Genomic DNA, 26,352 nt, shown 5'->3' with positions numbered 1-26,352 from the left:
GGTGCCAGGAGACGATGGAGCAGAAAGGCTCTGGTCTTCACAATGCCACTTCCCAGTTCTTGCCCTAGAACAAAGGGCTGCAGCTGACAAGATGAAGTGATTTCTGCCATGGTGAAGAGTCATGAGGAGAAGAGATTCTGGCCACGTTTACAAGTCTAGGAGTAACTTGGGAGGGTTATCTTGAATTAACCCCTTCACATATCAACAATGCTAAGAAAACACCTCTGTGTGTCTTGACCAAAAAAAACGAACTAAGCACAGGCTGGCTGCCTTGGCCAGGGGGAGCCTTATCATCTTTCCAGGACATCACTTTCACCATCTTGGGTCTAGTCAGTTGCTGGGCTCCATATATGTCTTTTTTTTTACAAGTAAATATTTTAATATATTGATACATACATTTAAAACAAAATAGGTAGATATATGTCCTATAGCAGATAGAAAGGATTAGCATCAGAGACTCTAACAAATGATGGGCCTGACAAGGGATCCTTTTTTTAGGGCTGCCCATGCACCAGGTATGGGAGGTCTGTGCCCAGAGTTGGTGATGCTCCAGGGTAGTTTCCTCACCTGGATGGCACAATATTCCCTGTCATGGTATCACCAGTGGATCTTATAGTCATCGCTGTTTATCCTGGTGTAGTGGAGAGAATCCTCCACTTGGAGTCAGCAGACCTGAACCCAAATTCTAGCCTTGCAAGTCACTCTCGATCAGGGGGTTGGACTAGACCCTTAACAACACCCTCCAAGTTCTAAGTCCTCTGACTATGCCATTCTGCAAAACCCTGTGGCCTTTTTGCCTTTGGCACAATTCATAACTTTTTATCCTCGACATATGAAGTGACCACATATTCTGATTTTTCTGGGACAATCCTGCTTCCAGGAAAATGTCAGGCTTAGAGAAAGGACCTGCCTTTTATAAATCACATGTCTTGATTCGGGGTTCAGAAAATATGATCTCTATCTGTAGGGGGTCTGGAGCAGCAATAAGCAGTTTCTTTTTTTCAGCTGGAAGCATTTGTGACTGCCTAAGGGGTAATGCTCCTTTAAATGCAAATTTCCTACCACATTCATTAAATTTGCTTTGAGAGTCTTTTAGGCACCCTGCCTGTCACTGCTGTGCATAAATCCTATTAATTCTGATGGAAATTAAGCTACTGCCTTGATGGCAGAACAGCCCTTTTTTTAGTGAAGAGCAGCTGCTTTAGGCAGAATATGTCAACTTGATTTTCCAAATTGTGCCTTTGTCATCAGCAGGGACCCAACTCGGCTGAGTCCAGTGTCCTTCCCCAGTGCCTTTTCCGCCATCAGTGTTCACGTACTCAGAAGCATTTTCCATATGTCTTCCCTAGTCTTTCTCTGTGACATTATCATTAGGTTGACACCCTCACATCTAACCTGTGGACACTTAACAGTTGGCAGCCCTGGGGGTGTGAAAGTCACTATTACCAACCATGGTCCTTTGCCCTCTTTTTTTTTTTCTGGTCATAGGATCATAGGTCCAGAGCTGGAAGGGGCCAATCCCCTCATTTAACAGATAATAGAACTGAGGCTCTGGAAGACTGTGACTTACCCAGGGTCACATAGGTAGTAATCATCACGAGGGATTTGAACTCAGATCTTCTGATTCTGCTGTACCAGCCTGAGTGTAACCATGAAACTACTCTGTCCCAGGCCTGCTCACCAGGCCCATCTCTAACCATGCCTCCCTTCCCTTCTCTCCCTTTCGACATGAAACTCAAATATGGAGGAATGCTTGCCCTTTGAAACATGATCAGATCAGGGCTGCTGACTTCTTAACTGAAGAATCCAATGCTGGGAGGGGGTGATAATAGCACAGAATCGGAAAATCTCTAGGATAATAGCTCTTTGTGTCAGGGACCCCTTTGGCAAACTAGTCAAGCCTCTGAACCCCTTCTTAGAATAATGCTTTTAAATGGGAAAAAATAAATTACGTGGAGTTACAAAGGAAATCAATTATATTGAAATGCAAGTTCATGTACTTGGTGTTAAGAAATCTTGTTCTAGGACAAACTCTGCTGTCATTTCTTGGCTGGGCAGTATCTTCATTCATGCTACAAATATTTATTGAGCGAGAGTAATTTTGTCTATATGAGTATTCCGTTCACCAAATAGGATTTAAACCTCTCTTCAGCTTAATACATGGTCTTAGCGCTGCCGTGATCAAAAAAGTCCATTACCTTGTTACTGACTTGGCAATGTGCCTTCCCAACCACGGCTGGGTTGCTCTCTGAAAGACACATGTCTAATCTATTACTGGACTCATGTTGTTGCTCATTTGTTTCAGCCATGTCCAATTCTTTGTGACTCTATTTGGGGTTTTCTCCATAAAGATATTGGAGTGGTTTGCTATTTCCTTCTCCAGCTCATTTTACAGATGGGGAAACTGAGGCAAACAGGGTCAAGTAACTTGCCCAAGGTCACACAGCTAGTAAGTATCTGAGGCCAGATTTGAATTCAGGGAAGTGAGAATTCTTGACTCCAGGCCTAGCACTCTATCTTACTGCACCATCTAGCTACCTCCACTGGGCTTATAATGGAAATCTTTCCAGCTTATTAGGACTTGCAAAAACTTATTCTGTGCTAGCATAACTTTTGAAAGTTAAGGATCCCCTCCAAATCATGATAGTTGAGGAGTGAGACTTTATGAAGGCTGTCAGCTTTATAGAGGGTTAACCTTGGAATCTGGGAGACTTTGGCTCTGACACATCCTATGTTTTCCCTGGACAAGTCACTTAACTTCTCAGTATCTCAGGGAATCCCAAGGCTGAAAGTTAAGGGCAGGAACTATCTTACCTCTTTTTGTATCCTTAGCACTTAGCACAGGGCTTAATAAATGTTGATTGATTGATTAAGTCCTGATTTACCAGGATGGACAGTTTCCTCATTGGAAGTTCTGCATTTGAATTAAATCTTAGGTCTAGTCCAATTAAAAACTGGCCCTCTCTTATCTTCAGAGGGCCCAAGCCTTGCTCTCTATTCATTAACAGGGAAGATAAGGCAAATATATGTAGATAGCATAGTGACACAAAGAATGTCTGTCTTCATACAGAGAGGTTGCTTCTCCTTGGGCACAGTGGGGTGGGAGAGTTGTGGAAGCCTTCATAAAGAAAGTGCCATTTGATGTAGACCTGGATGGATGGGTAGAGTTTTGAAAGAGATAATGGGTATAGGAGAGGAAGAGTGTGGTGGTGGTGGTGGGGCACCATTTTCCAAACAAAAGAAGCAAACAAATCAAAAGAATGTTTCTGTCATCACCAGTTGTAGTGAAGCTTCTTCCTCAGATAGGGAGACCTTCATCACCTTCCTACTTTTGCTGACGAGGTCTAGTATATACTGTATGGCTTGATATTTTGTGTTTGGTTGTTGAGATCAATCAATATTTGAATATTTGATCTCAGTCTTCTATTTAATCTTCTGTGAGTGGCTAGAACCTCTATGGTGAATCAGGAGCCCCAGTTATTGCTTTGCAGCTTGCCTCCACTCCTCCCTCAATCTCTAGGGCTGTTTTTGGGGCCTCTCACTTAGCTTTATCCACAATTTCAGTTCCATCCTAAGAGTTCCAGTTGAAGGTGATGGAACAGGCGGGGGGAGCTTCTGCCAGAGAAAAATATATCTATTGCCTTCTCTGAGAACCCATGAGCTATTTTCTGCCCAATACATATATGTGTGTGTGTGTGTGTGTTACATATATATATATATATATATATATATATATATATATGTGTGTGTGTGTGTGTGTGTGTGTGTGTGTGTGTACATATATATATATATATATATATATTCTGGAAGGTCCAATATCGAGTTGAAGTGCAGTGGAAAGAGCCCTAGTCCTTGAGTTCCAGGGCCTGACATTGGATGCCAACTCTTGCTACTTACTGGTGAGATCTTGGGTCCCTGCAAGTAACTTAATCTCTCTGGGCTTCGATTTCCTCATATGAAAATTAAGAATGTTAGACTACCTGGCCTCTAAGATCCCTTTCAATGCTAAATCTGTGGTCCTAAATCTGAGTTATTTCTCACTCTGGGAGTGCTAGTCACAATAATTTACTGGGAGTTCATAGTCTCTGTTACATTGCAGTCTTGTAGCCCCATATAGATCTGCCATGGAGTATAAGGCGATTTGTGTAATTATATTAATAATGTGTGTGTGTGTGTGTGTGCATGTGTGTGTATGGGGGGGAGGAGTTGGGGGATGGACCTGTGATTTCATTGGTGTAGGGAACTTTACATATGGGAAGGTGTGGAAACTCCTTCCACTGATGCATGTTGGCATTTGATCTGTAACTGATTTTGCATGGAAAGTTAGGAAGTTAATAGACTTGATCATGCTAATATGGGCCAGAGTCAAGTCTTGAACCCAGGTCTTCTTCACTGCAGACTGGCCCTCTATGCTTCTATTCACTGTGCTGCTTCTGCTATTAATGATAAATATTATATAATGTCATATGACATATAATATGTTAGATAATAATGCTATATATACTATATTAATAACCATATAATAATTGGAATTTACATAGCGCTTACATACAAGGGTTACACACATCTGCAAGGCCTCTGGGTGAAGTCTGTTTTCTCTATTAGCCTATACACTGTTTGAAGGCAGGTACCATGTCATCTTCATCTTATTATCTCTCTCAATACCCAGCCCGTGGTTGTCACTCCTGCAATGTCTGTTGAATTGAATTAAGCTGGATTTTTCTGTAATCTCCTTATGGAAAACCTGAAGTTTGCATACCACCCCATCAGCTCCAGCTTCCCAAGGCTAGAGTCCAAGACTTTAGAGCCTGCCTCCAACCTTCTCCCACTCTCTAGGGCTGCCTTTGGGGCCTCCTAATTCCAATTTGGTCCTTAGAGTTCCAGTTGAAGGTGAGGATAAGGTGGTGGAGCTGGAAGAGGGGAGCTTCTGCCAGAGAAGAATATATCTATTGCCCTCTCTGAGAACCCACTGGCTATTTTCTGCCTGATTAATATATAAAAATTTCATGTGGCAGGTGGCAAACTTTAATTTTCAGACTGAGCAGTTAAATGAAATATGTGCCTGCATAAGATGGCTGAACTAAATCTGGGTAATGTCGTTTAGTAGGTTTTGTCATCTGTGTGATTAGGAGGAAGGCGATCTGCAAAATGATATGTTCTTAGCGAGAGGAACCAAGGTTGTAATTCCAAGGCTGGCTCTGCTGACACCGTTAACCATGAAAGTGCAGTTCAAGTGGTTTCTAAACCCCAAGCAAAACCCCAAGATCTAATTACAGCCAAGTCTAGAGTGCTCAGCATGTATGGTTATTTACAACACTGCCTCTTGCACCATTCAGGATGGAGAAGGAGGTGCTCGATGACAAGCTAGAGGTATTGAGTCAATGAGGAGAGCTGGCATTTTTTTTTACCCACTCCCCTCTGCTTGGGTGTTGCTATTAGAGGAAGAGATTGTATTGTATTTAGTTAGCAGAGTTGCAAGGGGAAGGGGAGAAAGAAGCAGAAAATGATTGTCAATATTTCCATAAAGCAAATCTAGCCCAGAACCCAGTGAGAGTTGGAGAACGTATTCAAGAGGAAACTGCATCCCCTATTTCTGTCTTTATTCTCCCCCAGCTATTCAGAGTTGGCTGTGTACTTTAAAAAGAATGTGGTGTTCCTCCCTTCCACCTCCCCCAAGAAGCAGAGAGAATGCCAGAAACGGATCTTTGAGACATCAGCATTTCCCCTTTGGGACAGAAGGTCACTCCAGGGTGACTTTGCTGTGGGGCCGGTTGTGCTATGAGACTGTACAACCCTTGCCAGCTTCCTCCTCTAGCCCCAGCCTCCCCTTCTAGCTCTCTCTCTTCTAGGAATGGAGGGATGGGACAGTGGGTCTGGGAGGGAGGAGGTGTAATACAGGGAGGGCAAACAGTGGAATTTACAACTCTTGGTACCTCTGAAGCTTCTGCCACTTGTTACTTAGCAACACAACTGCTTGAGGCTTTACAGAGCTCATAAAGCTCAGCTGAAAGCATTTGATGATTTAACAGGGTGAAAAAAGGGCCCTGAGATTTGCTTCACAGTTTCTGGACCACTGCTGTCCTCCCCAGGAGCCCAGGCCAGAGCGACTTGAAGAAGAAATCCTGTGGTTTCACTTCATTCTCATAAGACCACTGGATGGATGAAGTGAGGGAGAAAAAGGAAGTGAGTGTGTGTGTGTGTGTGTGTGTGTGTGTATGTATGTATGTATGTATGTGTATATGTAAGTGTATGTATATACATAAATATATATGTATGCATATGTGTGTATATGTACACGTATATACACACACGTGTGTGTCACCAGCATATATACATGTATACATAAGATAGCAGGGTAGATAGCAGTATATAGATAAGAGGTGCCTTTTTTTCAATCTGCTTCCCTCTCCCAGTTTACACATGTCTCCCAAAATCTGTTGGAGAGCTAGGAGATTTGGAGGAGAGGAAGTTATATTTTCTTTCCTCGAAAACATGCTAATGAAATGATTGTAAAAGCTATTTAAAAATAATATCTAGCTGCTGTTTTGTTTCATTCATTCAAGCGTTCATTCATGCATGCATACATTCAGGAGTATGCAGCATAAGAGAAAGAACACGGGAGTCAAGAAACTTGGGATTTAGACCTAACTCTGCCATTGATTGGTGTTGTGACCTTGGCCAAGTCATTTAAACTCTATGAGCCACAATTTTCACAACCCTAAAATGGGGGGAAATGATGCTTGTACTTACCTACTTAATAGGGCCATTGTAAGGAAAATGTTTTGAAATTGCAAAGCTCTACATCAATGTGAAAGATTCATTTAAACACATGCCTACCAAATGCAAGGCATGGAGGAGGGATGCTATAGTGGATGGATAGAGTATTGATCTTGCAGTTGGGAAGGCCTGAATTCAAATTTTAGCTTTATGACCCTGGACATGTCATTTAATATCTGTGACTCCTTATGACTCCCTACTGAGTCATAGAGGGTCGAGGGAGGAAGATTCCACATGGAGAGTTCCTCTGGCTGATAAAATTCGCAGAACCTTTGGTATCTGTGTCTGCGCAAGCTTTGTTAGGCATTGGGGATAAAAAAGATGAAAAAAGATCTCTGCCCTCAAGAAGTATAACATTGTCAGAAAGAAGGAACAGATGTTTAGGGGAGATGGTGGGGGCACACAGCAGCAGCAGCCCACAGTTATAAATTATGTCTTTAGTTTATTAAGATGTGTTGTCTCCAGTGTTGCTAGAGGCTTGGTTGTAGACATCGGCCATATCTATATCTATACATACAAGCATACATACACATACATACATATATACATATATATGTAAGTAAGGTTGGAAATAGACTGCATTTAAGAGGGAAGAATGGGTAAGAGTAGTGAGTGTGAATGGGACAGAGGGCGTGAGATGAAACTAAAAACAGCATGCATGAGGGACTGTGTCTGTGAGCTTGGAGCCCTAAGGATTTGTGGGAGAACCTAGGTGTGTGTCAGTTTGTGGGCTTGGGGGGAATGTTGTGCTTTGTTCTGGATCCTGATGCTCCTACTCTGTGCAATAATACTGATATTTGGGGGCTCTGATTAAAAAATAAGGTCAGATTCTGTTCCTTGATGGAAAGTTTCTAAGCCTACTGTAGGCTCTTTACAGAAGAAAGTTTGCTTAAACTGGGAAAAAAAGAAATAACTGCTCAAGGGGAGTCCAAACACATGGACCCCTTCAAAAACCAGGGCAGATTGGATCACATGGAAGCATTGGAAAGGGCTTGGCCATTAGATAAAGGTTCCTCTAGATACATGGTGCCATTGAGGGCTTACCTGCCAGTCCTCATTCAGAAAAAAGCTCTAGAGGTACTTTTCCAGCGAGCTATGAGTGGCCAGTTTAAAAGCCAAGACTTGAATGTTTTACCGAGTTCTTATGGTAGTTATGTGTGGATAACCCATGCTGCCATACTATGATTATAGTTTGGGGATGGTGGGACAGGAGAATGTTACATGATAATTGTAGGCATATGTAGCTTCCAGCACTTCCCTGAATCCTAATGGATCAGGACCATGGACAGGCCCAAGCCCCAAGTATAAAATGAGAGGGATAAAGCTAGGTAAATCATCTAATAAACCATTACTTATTGTGTGCCCATCATGTTCTAGGCACTGGGGGTGCAAATACAAAGAATGATGTAATCTGTGTTCTCAAGGAGCTTCCATGATTTTTTGATTCTGTGGTTCATCTGACAAATATTTATTAACTGCTTGCTCTGAGCTAGGTCCTTGTGCTAAACATTTTTGTTTCAACACTAAATCATTATAGGATACTTATTTCCTTTCCATACATCTTTCTGTTTTCTAAGTGCTTAGATAAATACCAGGACTATATGGTTTGCTTGAAAGGGGTGAGGCTACTGGCTGAAGGATGTGGAATAGGAAAGGGGTAGTTGTTATGTTGGCCAGATACTCCACTATACACACACACACACACACACACACACACACACACGTCACAGCTAAAGGCCAAACATAACCTTTGTGAGTTAAGACCAATTAGAATTCATTAATTAGAATTCTATTTATATTTTTGGCTGATACTATCATTTCACTTACTTGAATACTCATTGGCTTTGTCTAGGAAATGACATATGTGAATGCCATTCCTTGAAGAAGAGAGAAAGACCTCTTCAAATTCTCCCCTACCAATTACTGGTAATCAAGGCATAGCATCTTAGTTAAGCTAGGAAATGATTAAGTTGCCATGACAGTGTATATGGTACCAGATTAATGCATTCCCTAATGGTTTTTCCTGACAAGGAAACATTAGCTTCAGTTCAGTGGTTAGCTATAGTATATGTAGGTGTACATATCTATATCTACAGATATATATATATATATACACACACATATATACACACACATATACGTATGCAATTTTGTACAGATAGTGTAAATAGATGTATGTATCATAAATCCACATGTATGTACGTGCACACATTTCTGAACAAATACTTGAGGCTAATATCAAGTAGGGAAGAAGAACCACTAAAAAGCTCATAGGCAGGTTCTAGGTACATTTCTGTTATGAAAGATAATAAATGACTAGCTTAACTAAGACTTTATACCAGATATATATAGATATATATCTATGTCTATATATCTATATATATGTACATATACGCACGTATGTATGTGTATTATATAAACTGTATTAGGTATATATGTGTGTATGCATACATATATACATACTACTTTGTGTGTAAATATGCATATATTGATATGTGGATAAGTTATATGTGTACATATTCTCTTTAATGTTCAATTATATTAGCTAATATAGGCTATGCCTACATGAAACAATGCTAGCTTAGCAAATGCTGTTATCCTAAATCTTCTGAAAAGTTTGCAGTCATGTGAGTTAGTTTTACTCCAGTGCTTTCTATTTTCAGCTTCATTACTCCCAAAGTACAATACATTATTTTAGAGAAAGGCCTTAGATGACATAGTTAAAGCTATTTAAAAATGGATTTTCAGATTTCATCAGTTTAACTTTGAGGCATTAACATTTCTCCTGAAAAAATATGTTTGTATCATATTCTCAAAAATAAGCCTCCAACTATCTTGACATTTGTATAGTAAAACACTTATTGTTAGACATCTCTCCCCTTCAATTTCTTCCTTCCCATTCTCTGCTGTGTCCCAACCCCTCCTCTTGAACCCTTGACTAATCCAATGGCTTTCAATAGTGCACTAAAAATTTCTTTCTGTCCCCAAATTTCATTATTCATTTTCTACCTACAAACTAAGGTAGTGATAGGAAAAGGCCTGAAAAACTGAAAGGATAAATTTAGAATCATAGAATCTTAAATTCTGAAAGGGACATCTAGTCCAATATCCCACCTGGTACAGTAATCCCTTCTGTAACACTCCTGCCAAGTCATATTCAAGCCTCTCTTTGAACTCTTCCAGTGACAGGGAGCCCACTACTATCTTCATAAATTACTCTGTTGCATTTTGGGATATCTGTAGTTTAGAGGCTGAGATGACACATTTCTGATAAAAATCTACCTTGAGTTCCATAGCACCTCTTTCGCTTTAATAAAATCCAAAACCTCTGACCACATTTGATTGACATGAGGATAAAGTAACCCATAATGTAACTTGAGGTTTTTATTTTTTTATCACAATGTATTCGCACTGGGAATTAGACTTAGATATGAGTATGTAACTGGGGCATCTAGGTGGTACAGTGGATAGAGTCATCTTTTTGAGTTCAAATCTGGCCTTAGATACTTACTAGCTGTGTGAACCTGGGCAAGTCACTTAACTCTGTTTGTCCCAGTTTCCTCACCTATAAAATGATCCAGAGAAGGAAACAGTAAACCACTCTCATATCCCTGCCAAGAAAACCCCAAATGGGGTCAGACAAGACTGAAAAAAAAATATATATATATACACACATATATATGTATATATGCACATATATATGTATATGTATACATATACATACAACTGGAGAAGGCTTTGAAGAAAAGTGGAATTGCAGGCAACATAGGAGAGGTGTGGGACAAAGAGAGGAAAAGGGTGAATGCTTTTTTTAGGCTTCATTAAATTTCTACTCATTAGGAAACAAAAGAATCCTAGAGGTTGGTTGGCATTCTATTCCCACTCTATTTTTCTGTGTACATATGTGTTTATGTGAGAAAGAAATGAAAAGGAAATTGAATGTCTACTTTCTGATTAATATTCTTTAAAAATTACTTTATAATGTAGGTCATAGGACCAATATAAATCTAATATACCCTCTTCTTTTATAATACTACTACCCAATGATAACTGATATTCATAGTGGTAAGCTTACCATAAGATCCTACAGAAACTTCTGAATTCTTGGTAGAATAATTCATTATGCTCATTTTATGTATATGTGTATTTTTGTGGGGAGGGGAAGACTAGATCTGTGAGTTGAACTGTGCTGGGAACTCCCAGTGTGGACATTTCCCTCTACAGATACTGTTTAACAGCTCTCTAGAGTTGAGTTACCTGAGGCCCTGAGAGATGAAGTGACCTTGCCATGGTAACATTAATATGCCTCAGAAACTGGGTTTGCATAAGGCTGGATCTCTATCCATCACAATAATACAGAACTTCTTCCAAGCAACATAATTGAATTCTGAGAACAATGACCATCCATGTAAAATACCTATGAATACTCAACCAGAATATTCATTAACAATTTGCATCTTGTAGTGGATAGAGGTCCAGCCTCAGAGTTAGGACAACGTGCTTTGAGTCCTCTCTCTGATACATATTGATTGCATGACCCTGGGAAAGAGCCCCCCCTCAGTGCTCCAAATGCCCAAGACTATATATTGCCTCATCATTGCTGATCTGCATGGGTAAAGGGAGTTTCCTTACCAAGGAGCCCCATATACTTATGAATCACAATTAGAAATTAAAAAAAAAGAATTAACATTACATCTCTTTTCCATTATAGATACCTGGAAATAGGTTCCTTTGTACTATCCTTTATCTGTAGGAGTTCAAATTACAGGGCTCTCCCCTCCCCACTTATTGAGCTGAGAGTAAGTAGAGTGTAAATCTCCCCTCCGAGTCACATGAGTAACAGCCTAATCAATAGAGCCCCAGAGCTGTAATGAGCTGGTGGGCACTGAAGCTTAACTATGGAGTCTTAACTATGGAGTGTGATGACTGGACCTGAGAACACAAGGGCTCTTTTATCTGTATTTATTCCTTTAAGCCTATGAAGAGAGACATCTCCTAAACAATCATATACTGGAAGGCCTCCAAGGGAGTGTAGATGTCACACTGGGCCCAAAGTAGATGATAAGTGGCTGATAGTGGAAGTGGGCATGGCTCTTGTGGCTCAAACCACTGCCAAGCTCTGTGTGTGTGTGTGTGTGTGGGTGTGGGTGCGCGCGCACGTGCGTGTATACATATATACACACACATATGTATACACACATTTGTATATACACACACACGCACATAAATGTATATATACATATGTATATACACATGTATATGTATATACACATATACATAAAATGAAGTCACCACAAAGTGATATGGGTAGAAATTGTCAGCTGTTATGGGGAAAGACACATCCCTAGTGGGGCCAATCTGTTTTAGCTTTAACTTGAAAAAAGCCCATGCTGGCTAGTTAGTGTGAGAGCAGGATGGTCAAGGAAGGGTTAAGCATTTTCTGAACTGTCCTCTCTGGATTTGTTTAATGCTCAGCCATTTATAAAGAGCTGGGTTCCATGGTGCTGCAGATGCTATCTGAGTGAATAAACAGACCAGGGGCCTGATGAGAAATGGCAACACATTGTCTTTCTCCGAAAGTGGGCAAGAAGACTCCTTACTGTTTCTTTTCTTTTACTTTCTTTTCTTCCTTTTTTTGTCAAAAATTAGTCTAAATTGTCACTAACACATAATAAACCTTCTAATGCAGTGGGAGATCTGGAGAAATCAGATCCTACAACATGTTCATCATGTGAAATCATGGCAGGAGTTTCTTGTTTCACTAAAATCAAGATTAGGCTGTTGAGGAAACACTGTTTAAAGAACAAAACCATCCATTTCTGGGTTTTTTGTTTTAATTTAAAATCAGTTGATAGGCCAGCAAGAGGTTGCTAAAGGGCCCCAAAGAAGAAGAGCCTCCCACCACCTTTTTTTTTAGCCTTTCCCTATGGCCTCCAGACAAATAAATCTTGTCCCTTTTGCAAGTGTTGCAGTAAGGGGAGGATGGGGGAGGGAACATTTTCTTTTCTTTCTTTCTTTTTCTTTCTTCTTTTTTTTAACAAATGGCTTTGTCTTGATTCTCATGTCTTTGACCTCTTCATGATCCCATTCTTGAAATGCTACCATTTTCATAGGTGATTTTAAAATAGATTTCCAATTTGGGGGGCAATTAGATTGAAATATAGAGCAGTCTCTCCTGCTGAGCTTAGCAAAAAAAGCTTCTGAACTCATATTCTTCATGCTTTGCCCTCATTCAAGTTCTGCCTTTAAATCACTGACCCATAAGCCCCAAGCACTTGGTTTTTGTTTTTCCTTTTCCCTGATATGTGGCAATAGAAAGTGGAACATCAAGCAAGATAAAGTGGTGGCTTAAAACTAAAATTCACAGAGGTCTCTGACCACTTTAACTTGCAGATCTACAACAGTAGATTTATCATTAATAAACCTGGACTTGAGGCCTGATTCTGATACTTGTAAAAACCACACTTATTTTATCATCAGCATTAACCGAGAGAGAAATAGGATGGGTATTCTGCTCATCTGATAGATGCGAAACCTGAAGCAAAGATTTTGAGACAGGCCCAAGGTCACACAATTATATAACAGCAGATACAGGATTAGAACTTAGGCTTCCTGATACCCAGCACTGTGCTTCTTCCACCGAGTTTTGTATATCAATGTTAAATCAGCCACTTTTTTATTGAGTGTTAGCTATCCAAAGCATTATTCTGGCATTGTCGAGGAGACAAGAAATGTAGTTGGTCTTGTGTTTAGGGATGCTTGATCTTGGCAAGGAGAAAAGACAACACATACACTCATGAAAAAATAATGAACAATATATCCAGTGAAAGGTATAGATAATAGGAGGAATTGGAGTATGGGGGAGGGAAAATTATATTCCTCAAATGGTGAAAATTTCATCTTATAAATTTGTAACCTCTAAGAAGTAATATTAAAGAAATATGAACTCCAAAGAAAAGACTGAATGATGTTCAAGAGTAAACATTTATTGAGCATATACTGAACAATGTATTAGATACTAATGATATGAACCGGTATACAAAATTTAGACCAAATATGTGTTTCATGGAGATTGGGAATGTGCTATGTGAGTCACTGTAGTGATTCTGAGCTGGGAGTCAATGGGCAGATTCCCAGTTTATAGATTCGGAAATAAGTCCTAGGAAAAGTCAGTGCTGAAATTGGGGGAGTCAGAAGTAATGACAAAACTGTGAGTAGAAGACACTTTGTTCCATTCCAGAGCTTAGGACATTTTTGTTGGTTTCCTTAAGAAAGTTTCAACTTTCAGTCATCCATTTAGAATCGGAAAAGACCCCAGAAGCTTTTAATCCTCTGATTTTACACATGAGGACATTGACATTTGGGAAACCGTGTCCCCCGAATTTTCCTAGGTAGTCAATGTCAGAGCTGGGATTCAAGCCTAGGTCCTCTGAAAGCCAGTACTCATTCCATTGTATTACAGTGCTCCCTTGGCATGATCCTGAGCTTATTTTCGAAAGAGCAATAGTTGGTAAGCAGGTTTACTGGTGAAACTTTTGGCATCTGAATTCTTTTAGAAGATCATTAGAATGTAAGCTCTCTGAGGCCAGGGACTATTTTTCCTTTTCCTTTTTACCCCAGGTGCTTAGTATGGTACCTCGCTCATCGTAAATGCTTAATATGTACTTATTGATTGATCCCCAATTCTCTCAAGTGTTTGGTTTGAAAATTAGGATACAAGGTCCCTTCCCATTATCTCTTTGAACGGAAGGAAGGAAAAAGCTCAGGTATTTTTTGGGTACTTAGTAAATGTGCCAGACACTATGCTACATGTCTGATTTGATCCTGACAACAACCCTGGGAAGCAGGTGCTATTGTAATCCCCATTTTATAGACTACTGAGGCAGACAGAAGCCAAATGACTTGCCCAGGATCACACAGGCTCTACGTATATGAGGCCAGTTTGGAACTCAAATTCTTTGCCTTTGCTCAAGGCCCTTTTTATTTTCTCTTTCCCATTTCCTTAAAAACTTTTTTACATTCATTAATTATTTTTTTCAATTAAGAAGCATTTATTTTCTCCCCAGCTCACCTCTTCTACATTTAAAAAAATACCCTTGCAATAGAACTGCATAGTCAAGTAAACTAAATTCCCACATTGGCCATGTCTAAAAAGGTATGTCTCATTTTGCATCTGAGCCTGTCACTTCTTTGTCAAGAAGTAGGACGATAGCACTTCATCATCCATCCTCTGGACTCTTGACTATTTGTTTGCTTCTTAAGTCTTTGAAAGTTGTTTGGCTTATCATTATTGAATAGAGGATTTTCTTGGTTCTGCTCTCTTCACTCTGTATCACTTCCCCGAAGTCTTCTCAGGTTTCTCTGAAACCACACCATGTGTCATTTCTTACAGCACAACAATATTCCATTACGTTCATTTACCATACCTTGTTCAGCCATCCCCCCGTGGATGGCTACCCTCTCAGTTTTCAGATCTTTACCGCCACAAAAAGAGCTGCTGCAAATGCTTTTATACACGAGGGTCCTTTTCCTCTTTATTAGATCTCCTTGGGCTCTAGACTCAGCAGGAATATCACTGGGTCAAAGGCTGTGCATATTTTTTCTTCACCCATGGAATGAGGCTCAGCCTCACAGGGTTGTTGTGAGAATATAAAGAGCTGATTATGTGAAAGGGCCTCAAAGTTGTGTGTGTTTTAAATGTTGTAAAATGCAGTTAAATGAATGCTTAACATTATAATCTCCTTATTTTGACTTATGGCCTTGAAAGTCAGACTGCATTCTTTATAACTTGTGATCCATATAGGACAAGCTTGAGATACATGCATCATATGGCTGTGATTGCCATAAGATTTTTATCTGGAGTAAGTCCCCCTCCCCCATCACTCAGTTCTTCCTTTGTCTTCAGATATCACTGGGAGATTAATAACCCCTCTGCTCTCCCTGGGGCCTCCATATGTTGCCTGCTCTCTGGAATGAAGCAGCTTGAGGAGGGAGGAGGGGAGGGGCAGGCCCACCCTTTCTTGTCTTCCTTCCCTTCCAAGCCCTCTGGAAGGATTATAATTGTTTTCTCTCCAATGAAACATGAATCCTTTCTGAAAGAGATTTCAGCACAGAAACCCCAACGCCTTGGCCAGCCTTGGCAAGGCTCTTTATCGAATTTGAATGTCCCAGAATCTCAGAGTTGAGGTGGATCTCTGCGGCCATTCAGCTCATCCCTTAGCTGAGATTGCCTCTCTCATATCCACAATAGGAGTCACTTTACTTTCAGAACTCAAATAAAAGGGAACGCAGGACTTCCTCTGGCTGCCCAGTCTAATTGTTAGGAAGATTTCCTTCTAGCAAGCCAAACTCTGCCCCTTGGCAACTTCTACCCACTTGTTCCTGATTCTGCCTTCTTGCTATGTTCATTGCCCTGGCCAGTGCTGACCTGAGGTCAACTTAGAAAAGTTGTTAAAACTCCTAGGATGGGACAAAAGGAATGGAGGGCCTACAGTGGGCTCCCCCATTCCATGGAAACTCCTTGACAGAAGAGATTGTTTCATTCTTTGTCTTTGCATCCATAGTGTGTAGCACAGACCTGGCATGTAGTAAATAATCATTGATAGTTTGGAAAATGGATAAGATTGAGGGAGCTAGGGGGTACAGTAGAGGAACACAGTGTTAGATTTCGTCTTCTTATTAGCTGAATGGCCCTGAGCAAATTATTTAATCTCTCTACCTCAGTTTCCTCATCTGTAAAATGGAGATCATAATAGCACCTACCTTACAGAGTGAAGATAAAATGAAATAAGTGCTTTGCAAACCTTAAAGTAAGGTAAATGTAAATGACAGCTGTTATTCTTGTTATCATTAAGAAGTATTATTATTATTAAAAAAGAAGACAATTTCCAGGCAGGGGATTTAAAGGAAAGAAGCTAAAAAGCCCTAGAGAATCTACCTGTTAGGCCCTGCTCTTTGACAAATGAATTTTGCATATCAGGATTAATTCCTCTTACTCTTTCCCAAGCTAATTGCATATTTCAGTCTTCTTTATGTGCAGACTTTGATGTTTCTAATCTCCTTTATTTTAATACTAAAGAACTAACCCTCTTAGACATGTATACCTTGCCTTCTCAGGAGGCAAGTCCATTCTTGGGAAACCGCTCCCCACAGTGAGCAGGTCTGCTTCCCCGGTGCTCCCTGGGAGCTCCCTTGCTCAGGCACTTCTTGTCTCTTCTAAAAGGTGAGATGTAGGCATAGGGCCTTAAGCTTCCACCGCTTACCCCTTTCTGCAAGTACCCCAAGCCCCCTGGGATGTCACAGATTCAGGCAGGGAGGCTGCCGACCAATCACACTCGTTCTCTTGCTGCAGGATACAAAACATGGGCATCTGAAAGGGTCAGAGGTGCCTCGGACACAGATTCCACATTGCTTGTTGGTTACAGAGAGGTTGCCACATGTCTTATACAGGGAGAAAACTAATTATATTCACCTATTGCTTTAGTGATTATAAGACACTTTATATACATTTTACATTCTTCACAAAAACCACTTGAGAGAAGTAGTATAAATATTGTCAGCCCCATTTTATTAATGAGGCAATTGAGATGTTGAGTTTACATGACTTGACCAAGGTCACATAACTAGTAAATGCTGGGGTCACACTCGACCCTAGGTTTTCTAACTATTTGTTCAGTGACACTGCAATACCATCTAATATGTACCAAGTGGGGACCTGATCACCAGCAGGCCAAGTTATAGCATCACTGTACTCTGACTTACACCATGAATGAGGATATAAGTTATAAATGAGTAGTAATCTGTATTAGTTCAAGGGGTTGCCATGCCAATGAAATCCCTTTGATGCAGGCGTGTATACAGTATCTATGCAAATATACACATATGCATATGTATATATACATATATACATGCACACATACCTATGTGTACTAGGCCCTGGGGATTTAAATAAAGCTTGGTGATTTCTCTTTTTCAGCCCTAAAATGCCTTGTTTGTTTCAGTTACCTGGCTGTGTGTGAAATTTCTAACGACTTTTCAAATTGTCTCTCCACCTCTCCCCAATTCCCTACCCAACAATCAGCCTCTAGGCCTGGAAAAGATGGCTAGGAATTATCCTTGGTAATTAAATCTTAGTCTTTAAGAAATAGATTTTTAAAAAATGCTTCCTGCAAAGAGTTTTTCATTGCTGTTGCTTCTGTTCAGCCTCATAAAAGCCTAAGTTCATTATGGTTTTGCTGTATTTCTGGGAAAAAGATTATTGAGATCAGGGATTGGCTTTATTTTGAGAAAAGTTCCCTCCTTCAAAGAACAGCTGCCATGGTGGCTTTGGTTTAGAAAGGAGCTGATCTTGACTTCTGCCACAGAGCCCCAAGTCTGTTGTTGTTCAGACATGTCTGATTTTTCATGGCCCCATATTTGGGGTTTTCTTGGCAAAGACACTGCAGTTGTTTGCCACTTCCTTCTCCGACTCATTTTACAGATGAGAAAAGTGAGGCAAATGGGGTTAGATGACTTGCCCAGGCTCACATAGCTAGTGTCTGAGGCCAGATTTAAACTCAGGAAGAGGAGTCCTAAGGCCCAGTGCTGTATCCACGGGCCACCTAGCCCCAAGTCTAGGAACATTTAAAAGGCTTTCTTGGCCCTGCGAGAATGGCAGGTTCGGGGACCAAAGTGCTAGAGAACTCTGGGAAGGAGACCTATTCTTTGTATCAATACTATTTTCTTTTCCCTAGGTTTATTTGCTTGACCTTCTCAGGAGTAGCTAACAGTTACTGAGCTCAAACTGTACTCCTGCCCTTCAAAGGGTTCTGTCAGTTTTGGAAGAGACCCCATTAGCAAGGCTAGGATAGAGACAGAGGAAGGATATGCTGCTACTACCTAGACTCTGCAATATCTCTGGATCTTAGCATCCTAAATATTGGGCTGGAAGGTTCCCCAGGATACATCCAGTCTGATCATGACTTGACCAAGGTCACATAGCTAGTAAATTCTGGAGTCACACTCAACCCTAGGTTTTCTAACTATTTGTTCAGTGATACTTTACTACCATCCAATACATACCAAGTTGGGTACCAAGTCTGATACCTTCATCTTATCCCTGGAGAAACTGAGGCCCAGGGTGCTTAAGAAGGTTGTAGAAACAGTCATGTATCAGAGGTGGAATCTGAAGCAGGCCTGACTTTAAAGTCAAGATTCTCTCTGTTATACCTTACTGGTTCTGCACTGTAGGCTCAGAACTAGGAAGCATCCTGGGGCATACCTAGTCCACTTCAGACCTGAACAGGATCCTCTCTACAAGATCCCAAATGGCACTTGGGCTTGACTTGGTTGTCTCTAACCTCCTGAGGCAGCCCGTTTTATATTATGACATCATTCATTATTAGGAAGTTTCCCTCTTATCCTGGGGAAACTGCTTCTTTTCATCTTCTTCCCACTGTTCCTACTTCAGGCCCCAAGAGACAAACAAAACAAGTCTGGTCTTTCTTCCACATGATGCCAATATGGCAGTAGTCAAGATATCAAGAAGTGGGGATTTCATCAGCATGGGAACTCCCTTTATCCCACACAGATTATAACTCTTCCATAACTTAGTATGTAGTCCTAGAGTTGTTTGAAGCTCAAAGAAGTTACATGATTTTAATTCAAAACCTTTATTAAGCACCTACTGTGTGCAAGGTAGCATGCTAGGTTCTGGGTTTATTTTTTTTTTAAATCAAATAGTTCCTTTCCTCTAGGATCCTAGATTCTGTCCTGGGGACAGAACATGTATATAGAGAAGTAAAGATAAAGTTTATGTAGCAGGGATAATCAAAGGGAAGCCCTGACTGAGTCACTGAATTGGAGCTGGATGTCCCACTGGCCCTTTGCTGAGGAACATGTTCCTTGCTAGGAGCACATAGTGAATGAACTCCTCTGGTTCAGAATAACTGGAGCTGAATTGAAGATGTTTGTTCATTGAGTGTAAAGGGGGACAGATTCTTGCTGAGAAACCCACTGAGCCCTCTGTGATCTTTAAGAGCAAAACACTCCTTGGTTGCTGTTCCAGTCCAGCAAGTACATTAAGGATTCCTTGGGCCACTCTTGCTATACATACACACGCATACACACACAGATACACGTATACACACACACACACACACACAGACACACACATACACACACATACACACACACACAAAGAAAATAGAAAGTAATTTTCCAGGGATGAGAAGAAAGCACTTGGGTGGGGGAGAATTATGAAAGGCCTTCTATAGGAGATGGCACCTGGGCTAAGACTGAAAGTGGGGAGCTATTGATTCACCAGTCATAGGTGAGGAGGGAGAGCATTTCAAGCATGAGGGACAGTCTATACAAAGGCATGTTAGTTGGATTTGTACGTGGAAAATGCAGATATGCCATTTCGGCTAGAACGCAAAGCATGTATGTGAGAATTACATGATCTAAGTCTGGAAAAGTAGGCTGGAGCCACAAGGTGAAGTTGTATTTTTCCTTTAAGGTAGTAGGGACATATTCATAATTCTTTAGTGGGAAGTGTCATGATCAGACCTGTATTTTAGGATTATCAACGTGGCAGCTGTGTGAAGAGTAGATGGGAGAGAAGAGAGATTGTAGGAGTTATTGCAGTAATGTAGGTGAAAAGGTAACAAGGGATTGAAATAGAGTATTGACTGTGTTGGTAGAGAAAAAGGGACAGGTGGGAGAGGTAGGGAAGAACAGAGAAGACTTGGCCGCTCAGGGGATGTGGAGATTGAGGGAAAAGGAGAAGTCACCAGTGATACAGAGGTTGTACCAGGTCACCCATGGGCCTAGAGGGGTGAGAATGCCCTCAGCAAAAAGAGGGGAATTAGAAGGTGGGGGTCAATTCAGTATGGCTGTGTGAATTTGTCCAGAGGTGCTCTGCAGAAACAGAAGTGTGGCAACTCAGGGCTGGGATTTGGTAAGGCACAAGCAATCCTAAAACAAGGAAACAACTGAGTCTGTGGTTTAGTGGAAAAGATAAAGTCCCATTTTGGGTCTGCTCATTTTGACATGTGTATGGGAGATCCAGGTGGGACTATATGCAGGAGTGACACTCTGTAGAGAGAGAAAGACTGTATTTGTAGATTTGGGTGTCATTGGTTTGGAGATGATAATTGTACCCACAGGAGATGATGAAAGAGGGAGAAAAGAGACAAGAGAAGAAGGTTCAGGAGTACCCCCACATTTAAGGAGAGGATCCTGCAAAGGATACTGAAGAGGAGAAACAGGAACACAGATAAAGGAAGGGAGGATATGATCCACAGTGTCCAATGCTGCAGAGGTGTCAAGAATGGGGACCAAGAAAGGGCCATTGGTGACTATGGGGAGAGTTTCAGTGGTGGGGTCAGAAGTCAGATTGCAAGGGGTTGAGAAAGTAAGTGCCAAATGAGTAAGTGGAAGCAATGATCATAGAAAGCTCCTTCTCGGATTCCAGCAGAGGAAGCAGAAAAGGAGTAGAGAAAGAAAGAGGAGACAACAGCGTTGGTGGCAATAGAGTTAAGTGAAGGGTTTTTAAGGATGAAACTGACCTTGGCATATGTGTATGTAGCAGGGAAGGAGCTGGTAATTAAGGAAAGAATGAAGATTAGAGAGAGAGCGGTTGATTGATGGGATCAGATTGTGTGCAGGGCAGTATGGGAGGGAATAGGATTAAGGGCCCAAGTAAAGAGGTTGGTGTTGGCAAGGCAAAGGGCTACCTCTTATTCAGAGATTGGAACAAAAAGTAGTTCAAAATGGATGGCCTTTATTTTTAATTAGTAGTCAACAATTATTTATTAAATCAACCAATAAACATTTGTGTGCCAGGCACTGTGTTAAGGATGCCTACTATATGCCAGGCATTATGTTAGGCACTAGGAATACAGTAGAGAGAATGAAACAATCCCTGCTTACATTCTAATAGGGAAAATAAATACATATAAAAGTATATACAGCAAAAATATATAGTTAATAAATATACATATACAGAAAAGTAATCAAATACAAATTAGTTTGGGAAGGATGAGAATTAGTAGTTGGGGATCAGGAAAGGCTTAATGCAGAAGATGGCCCGTGAGTGGACTCAGGGTAAGAAAGGAAAGCATTTGAAGTATGGGAGGGGAGAGTAGCCAGAACCAAGGGGCACAGGTAGGACATGGAGGGTCATGAGCAGAGAAAAGACAGAAAGCCAATTTGGTTACTGTGGCCTATATTTGCTTGGTAAAATAGGAGGAAAGGTTCTCTGCTGAAGGGAAAGGAAATAGGGGTACTATTGGTGGTTTGAGAAGGAAACAGGTTTTGAACAGCCATTGAGGGAAATGAGGTAAGGTCAATTAGGAAATACTAAAATAAAATTATTGCCTTGTAGCAATTGCTCAGCAGAGGTGATGGACTGGGGAGGACATGGATGAATGGAGTAGTTGGAGATTTTAACAGTGCAAGAAATCAGAGGATTGAGATGGAGGCCAAAATGGAAAGAGAAGAGGTTGTGGTCTGAGAGAGAAATTTCCAAGTTCTAGATCATGGAGGTAGAGTACTCACAGATGATGGTGAGATCAAGGGTATGGCCATCCCTGTATCTAGCTGAGATGGGAGCGAAGGTTCAGATCATGGGAATTGTGGAGGCTGAGAAATGGGAGGCTGGAGTGTCAGAGGGGATATCAACATGTATATTGAGGTCCTCAATTTTAGGACAGAGGCTGAGGTGTTGAAGGCCAGTAGATAACAGCAACCATGATCTGGCTTATGTGATTGATACAGAATGGAGTGAATCCCAGAGGAGGAATGGTGGTGACTGCTGGTGATATCCAGTATTGAGGAGGGTCCTTTTTCTAGCATTAGTCAAGAGTGTGAAAGGATCTAATACAAAGGTCTAATACAAAAGGGACATTATTGACACAATAGGGATTCTAAAGGGCTAGGCAGGCCAGGCCAGGCCAGGGACTTTAAAGATAGAGAGGCCTAGGAAGAATATGGATGAGATATTGAGGAGTGATAGCAGGGAAGGGGAGTCACAATCTAGTCAGCCTGTGACTCAGTCAGCATTTTGGAGACGAGATAAAGGGAAAGTGCTAGCTTCAGCACGGTTGATCTTCTCACCACTCCCAGTATGCAAAAGCAATTCTGCCCCAGGCCCTGGCTGGTAAGGGAGTCAATTGGATTGGATGTGTTCCCCAGGCCCCAGCCTGGTGGTCACATAGCTAAGAAGGATCAGGCTCAGGAACTGAACCAAGGTCTTCTTCACTCCAATCCTGCACCCTATCTACTGGGCAATGCTGTCTGGTAGCTTCTATCCCTTCCCCAAACCCCAACTTGAGTCTTCCCTTCTCCTGGCTAAGTATCTCCAATTCCTCAGCCTAAGCCCTGTATGGTATGATTTCAGTTTCAAGTCATTGCCTACCACATGGATTCCTGCTGAAATGCGCTGCTTAGACCTTAGTAGATTTCTCCGGATGGCCAGGGCATTCCTGTTGGGACCTAATCCTACCCTCTGCACATAGAGCAAGTCCACTTCCTTTTCTACATTTCAGCCATTTAAATAATTGAAGACAGCTTTCATATTTCCCCTTGGTCTTTTCTTCTCTAGAATCGTTTTATTCAGTTTCTCACCTTAGAAATGGTGTTTGAATCAAGGATGCCTGATGAGATAATCTATGAGGTTCCTTCAAGTGTAATAACTTGATGAGTAAATCACAGTATTGTACAGGTGGAGGAGACCTCTTAGAGGTCATTTAATACAATCCCCTCATTTTATAGATGATCAAAGTGTGGCCCAGAGGAATGACTTGCTCAAGGTCACAGGATCTGAACCCAGGACCTCTGGCTTCCCACAAGTAAAATATTCTAATTTATTTTCTTGCAGAAGTTGAAGTAAAAAAAAAAAAAGGCAAACCCGTATTTAGTTTAAGGCCCTTGAAAATCTACCTCCAACCTAACTTTTTTACCCTTATTTCAGATTATTCCCCTTCATATACTCTTTTGTTCCAACCAAATTGGACTAATGGCTCATCCTGAAATGCTCTCTTGCAATGTATTAAAAGAGAATGACATTTAATACAGGACTTTATCGTTAAAAATAAATTTCTAAAAAATCTTTTATGATAGACTTTTTTACATCACCGCTACTTCCCCATGACTTTAGCCGAACCCCTTTGGTAGAACCCTTGTTGTAAATAATCATAGTCAAGCAAAGCAAACCACCATCTTGCCCTTGTCTGAAAATGTATGTCCCATTCTGCACCTCTCTGCCAAGAGATGGCAGGCATGCCATTGTATCCCCTGAAGTCATGATTGGTCTCCACATTGATCAGAAGTCTGAAGTCTGTTCCTATCATTTTCCTTCCTATTATTATCACCGTCATGCACATTTCTCTCCTGATTCTGCTTTCTTTGCTTCATATAAGTTCATATAAGTCTTCCCAATTTCTCTGTCTCTTTGTAATTGTTATTTCTTATGGTGTAATAACATTCTATCATATTGATATTGCCACAACTTGTTCAGTGCTTTGTTCAGTTCTTTGCTGACACAGATGCACACACACAAATGCTGCTATAAATATTTTTTATATATAGGTGTTTTCCCTCCTTCTTTAAACCTCCTTGAGTTTTAGGCCCACTTGTGGTATCATTGGGTCGAAGTACGCATAGAGCTTTGTGGCTTTTTAGTCATAATTCCAAATTGGTTGTACCACTTCTGAACTACAGCAACAATGCATTGCTGTACCATGCCCCAGCCCCCTTCCCCCCACACAAATCCCCTTTAACGTTGGTTATTTTCATCTTTTGGTTTCTTTGTGAGTCTGATGGGTATGAGGTGGAACCTTGGAATTGTTTTGATTTTCATTTCTCAAACAGAAATTCCTGGAACATCCCCAATTAGGAAAAATGTCAATGAAGCCCAAAGGGGAAGTCTGTTTGTTGTTTCTGAGCTTTCCTGGACCTTTGGGATAGGGAATCAGTTCTTTATTTAAGGCAGGGCAACCAGGGCTGCCCAGAGAACCAGTGGCACTTGTACTTCATCAGCCTTTAGGATTAGTTAAGATATCAGTTTTAGGAGGGTCGCACTCAGTCTTATCAGTCATTGACATCTTAATGCAAAGAAATTTATCTCACTCCTCACCTTCTGGATTTTTTTAGAGGGGGATGAATAGTGTCAAGCTTAGCATCTACTTAGCAAGAATCAGTTAAAATAAGAAACTAATAAATGCAGTGCATCTACCCCACCCCTTTTGGTACCCTAGGTGAGCTCTTCTTCCAGCCCAAATCCTGTCCTTCCTCACACAGATTCCAAGGTCTCTGCTGCCCTCACCCCACTGAATGGAATGGACAGCAATTTTCATTCCACTTGTTCTAAGTACAGAATTGCTAATTATCATTTCTGTTGTGGGTGCTAAGGCAGCAACTTCATATTAGATACTTGTAGCCAGGTATTTCATTTATCGGAATGATCTTCTTTGTACATGAAAGACAAGTAGTCAATCTCAGAACCCTGTGTTCTCAGACAAAAATTGAAATGGAACATTTAGGCAAGCCTAAATACACACATAATAGGTATTTGAGAAATGTTTGTAGAATTGAATAGAAGGTATTGATTTGGGGGGTGTTTTTATTCAAGTTATGATTAATTCATTAATTTTTTCCATGGTGTCTCTGATCTCTTACCTATGTTGACTTGTATGTTGCATCCAGGACAACATGTTCCCCAGAAGTCACCCTTTTGGCATAACACTTGCTAGTCATATTAATCATTGATTCCTCTGGTTAGATTTGCAGCCTCATGAGAGGGGGGATAGCAGAACGAGGAGGAGTCCGAGTTGGACATCGAATCATTGAAATCAATGGACAAAGTGTCGTGGCCACAGCTCATGAGAAGATAGTTCAAGCTTTGTCTAACTCAGTAGGAGAGGTAAGAGTGTTCTGTTATTTCTTCCTGATATCAAAGTCGGAATCACAACCAATGAACTTTACATTAGTGTTGTCTGGGGAACATGAAGAAGTTTGGGGAGTGAATGGTTCTAGTTTATAGTGTGTAAGGTTGGCCATAGGAATTGCTGTGCATCCCTGAGTTTTTTTCCAGAAGAGCTTTGCCTTTTCCAAGACAAGTTTCACTCACTATATCACCTCTGAGACTATCGGTACCAAGAACTCGATTTGCTTATTTCTGTTGGGAGTTTTTCTGTTTGCGTCCACGATGAGCTGTAGCTGTTCAGAAGGCAGGATTGTTTCAATCAGACTGAGCAGTATTAGCAGTTTCTCATAGATAATAAGTGCATTTGCCATGGGAGGACAGAATTATAATACTAACCAGGCAACTGCATTACACCTTTATTACATTGGATTGGTCAAAATGTTAGTTCTGTTGACACAAGGGACTGAGGACCTGTAACCACGTATGCTGTTGCCAAAGATTGAGCTGCTACTTAAATGTTTTCAGAATCTGATTCAGTCTCAAGCAGGATCTAAGGGTCCTTCGTTGGGAATTAACAAACAAGACTTTTACAACTCTAAACCACCTAGGCAAGCCTTAGTTTCTAGGAAGAAGGTGGGCCTAGGTAAGATTTGAGTCATTCTGTTCAACCT

General features: G+C 40.9%; 1 protein-coding gene across 1 annotated transcript in view; it reads left to right on the top strand.

Annotated features, from left to right (window-relative positions):
- APBA2 (amyloid beta precursor protein binding family A member 2) overlaps positions 1-26,352 on the top strand; it is a 208,120-nt gene that overhangs the window by 172,893 nt on the left and 8,875 nt on the right. Inside the window, exon 12 of the mRNA XM_036736849.1 lies at positions 25,538-25,678. Coding sequence (XP_036592744.1) covers positions 25,538-25,678 — 141 coding nt within the window. The remainder of the gene's footprint in view (positions 1-25,537; positions 25,679-26,352) is intronic.

This window comes from Trichosurus vulpecula, chromosome 8 (assembly GCF_011100635.1).
Source record: "Trichosurus vulpecula isolate mTriVul1 chromosome 8, mTriVul1.pri, whole genome shotgun sequence".
In the NCBI taxonomy this organism is placed as follows: domain Eukaryota; kingdom Metazoa; phylum Chordata; class Mammalia; order Diprotodontia; family Phalangeridae; genus Trichosurus; species Trichosurus vulpecula.
The sequence above is the reverse complement of the archived record's forward strand: the minus strand, read 5'-3'. Positions and strand labels throughout refer to the sequence as shown.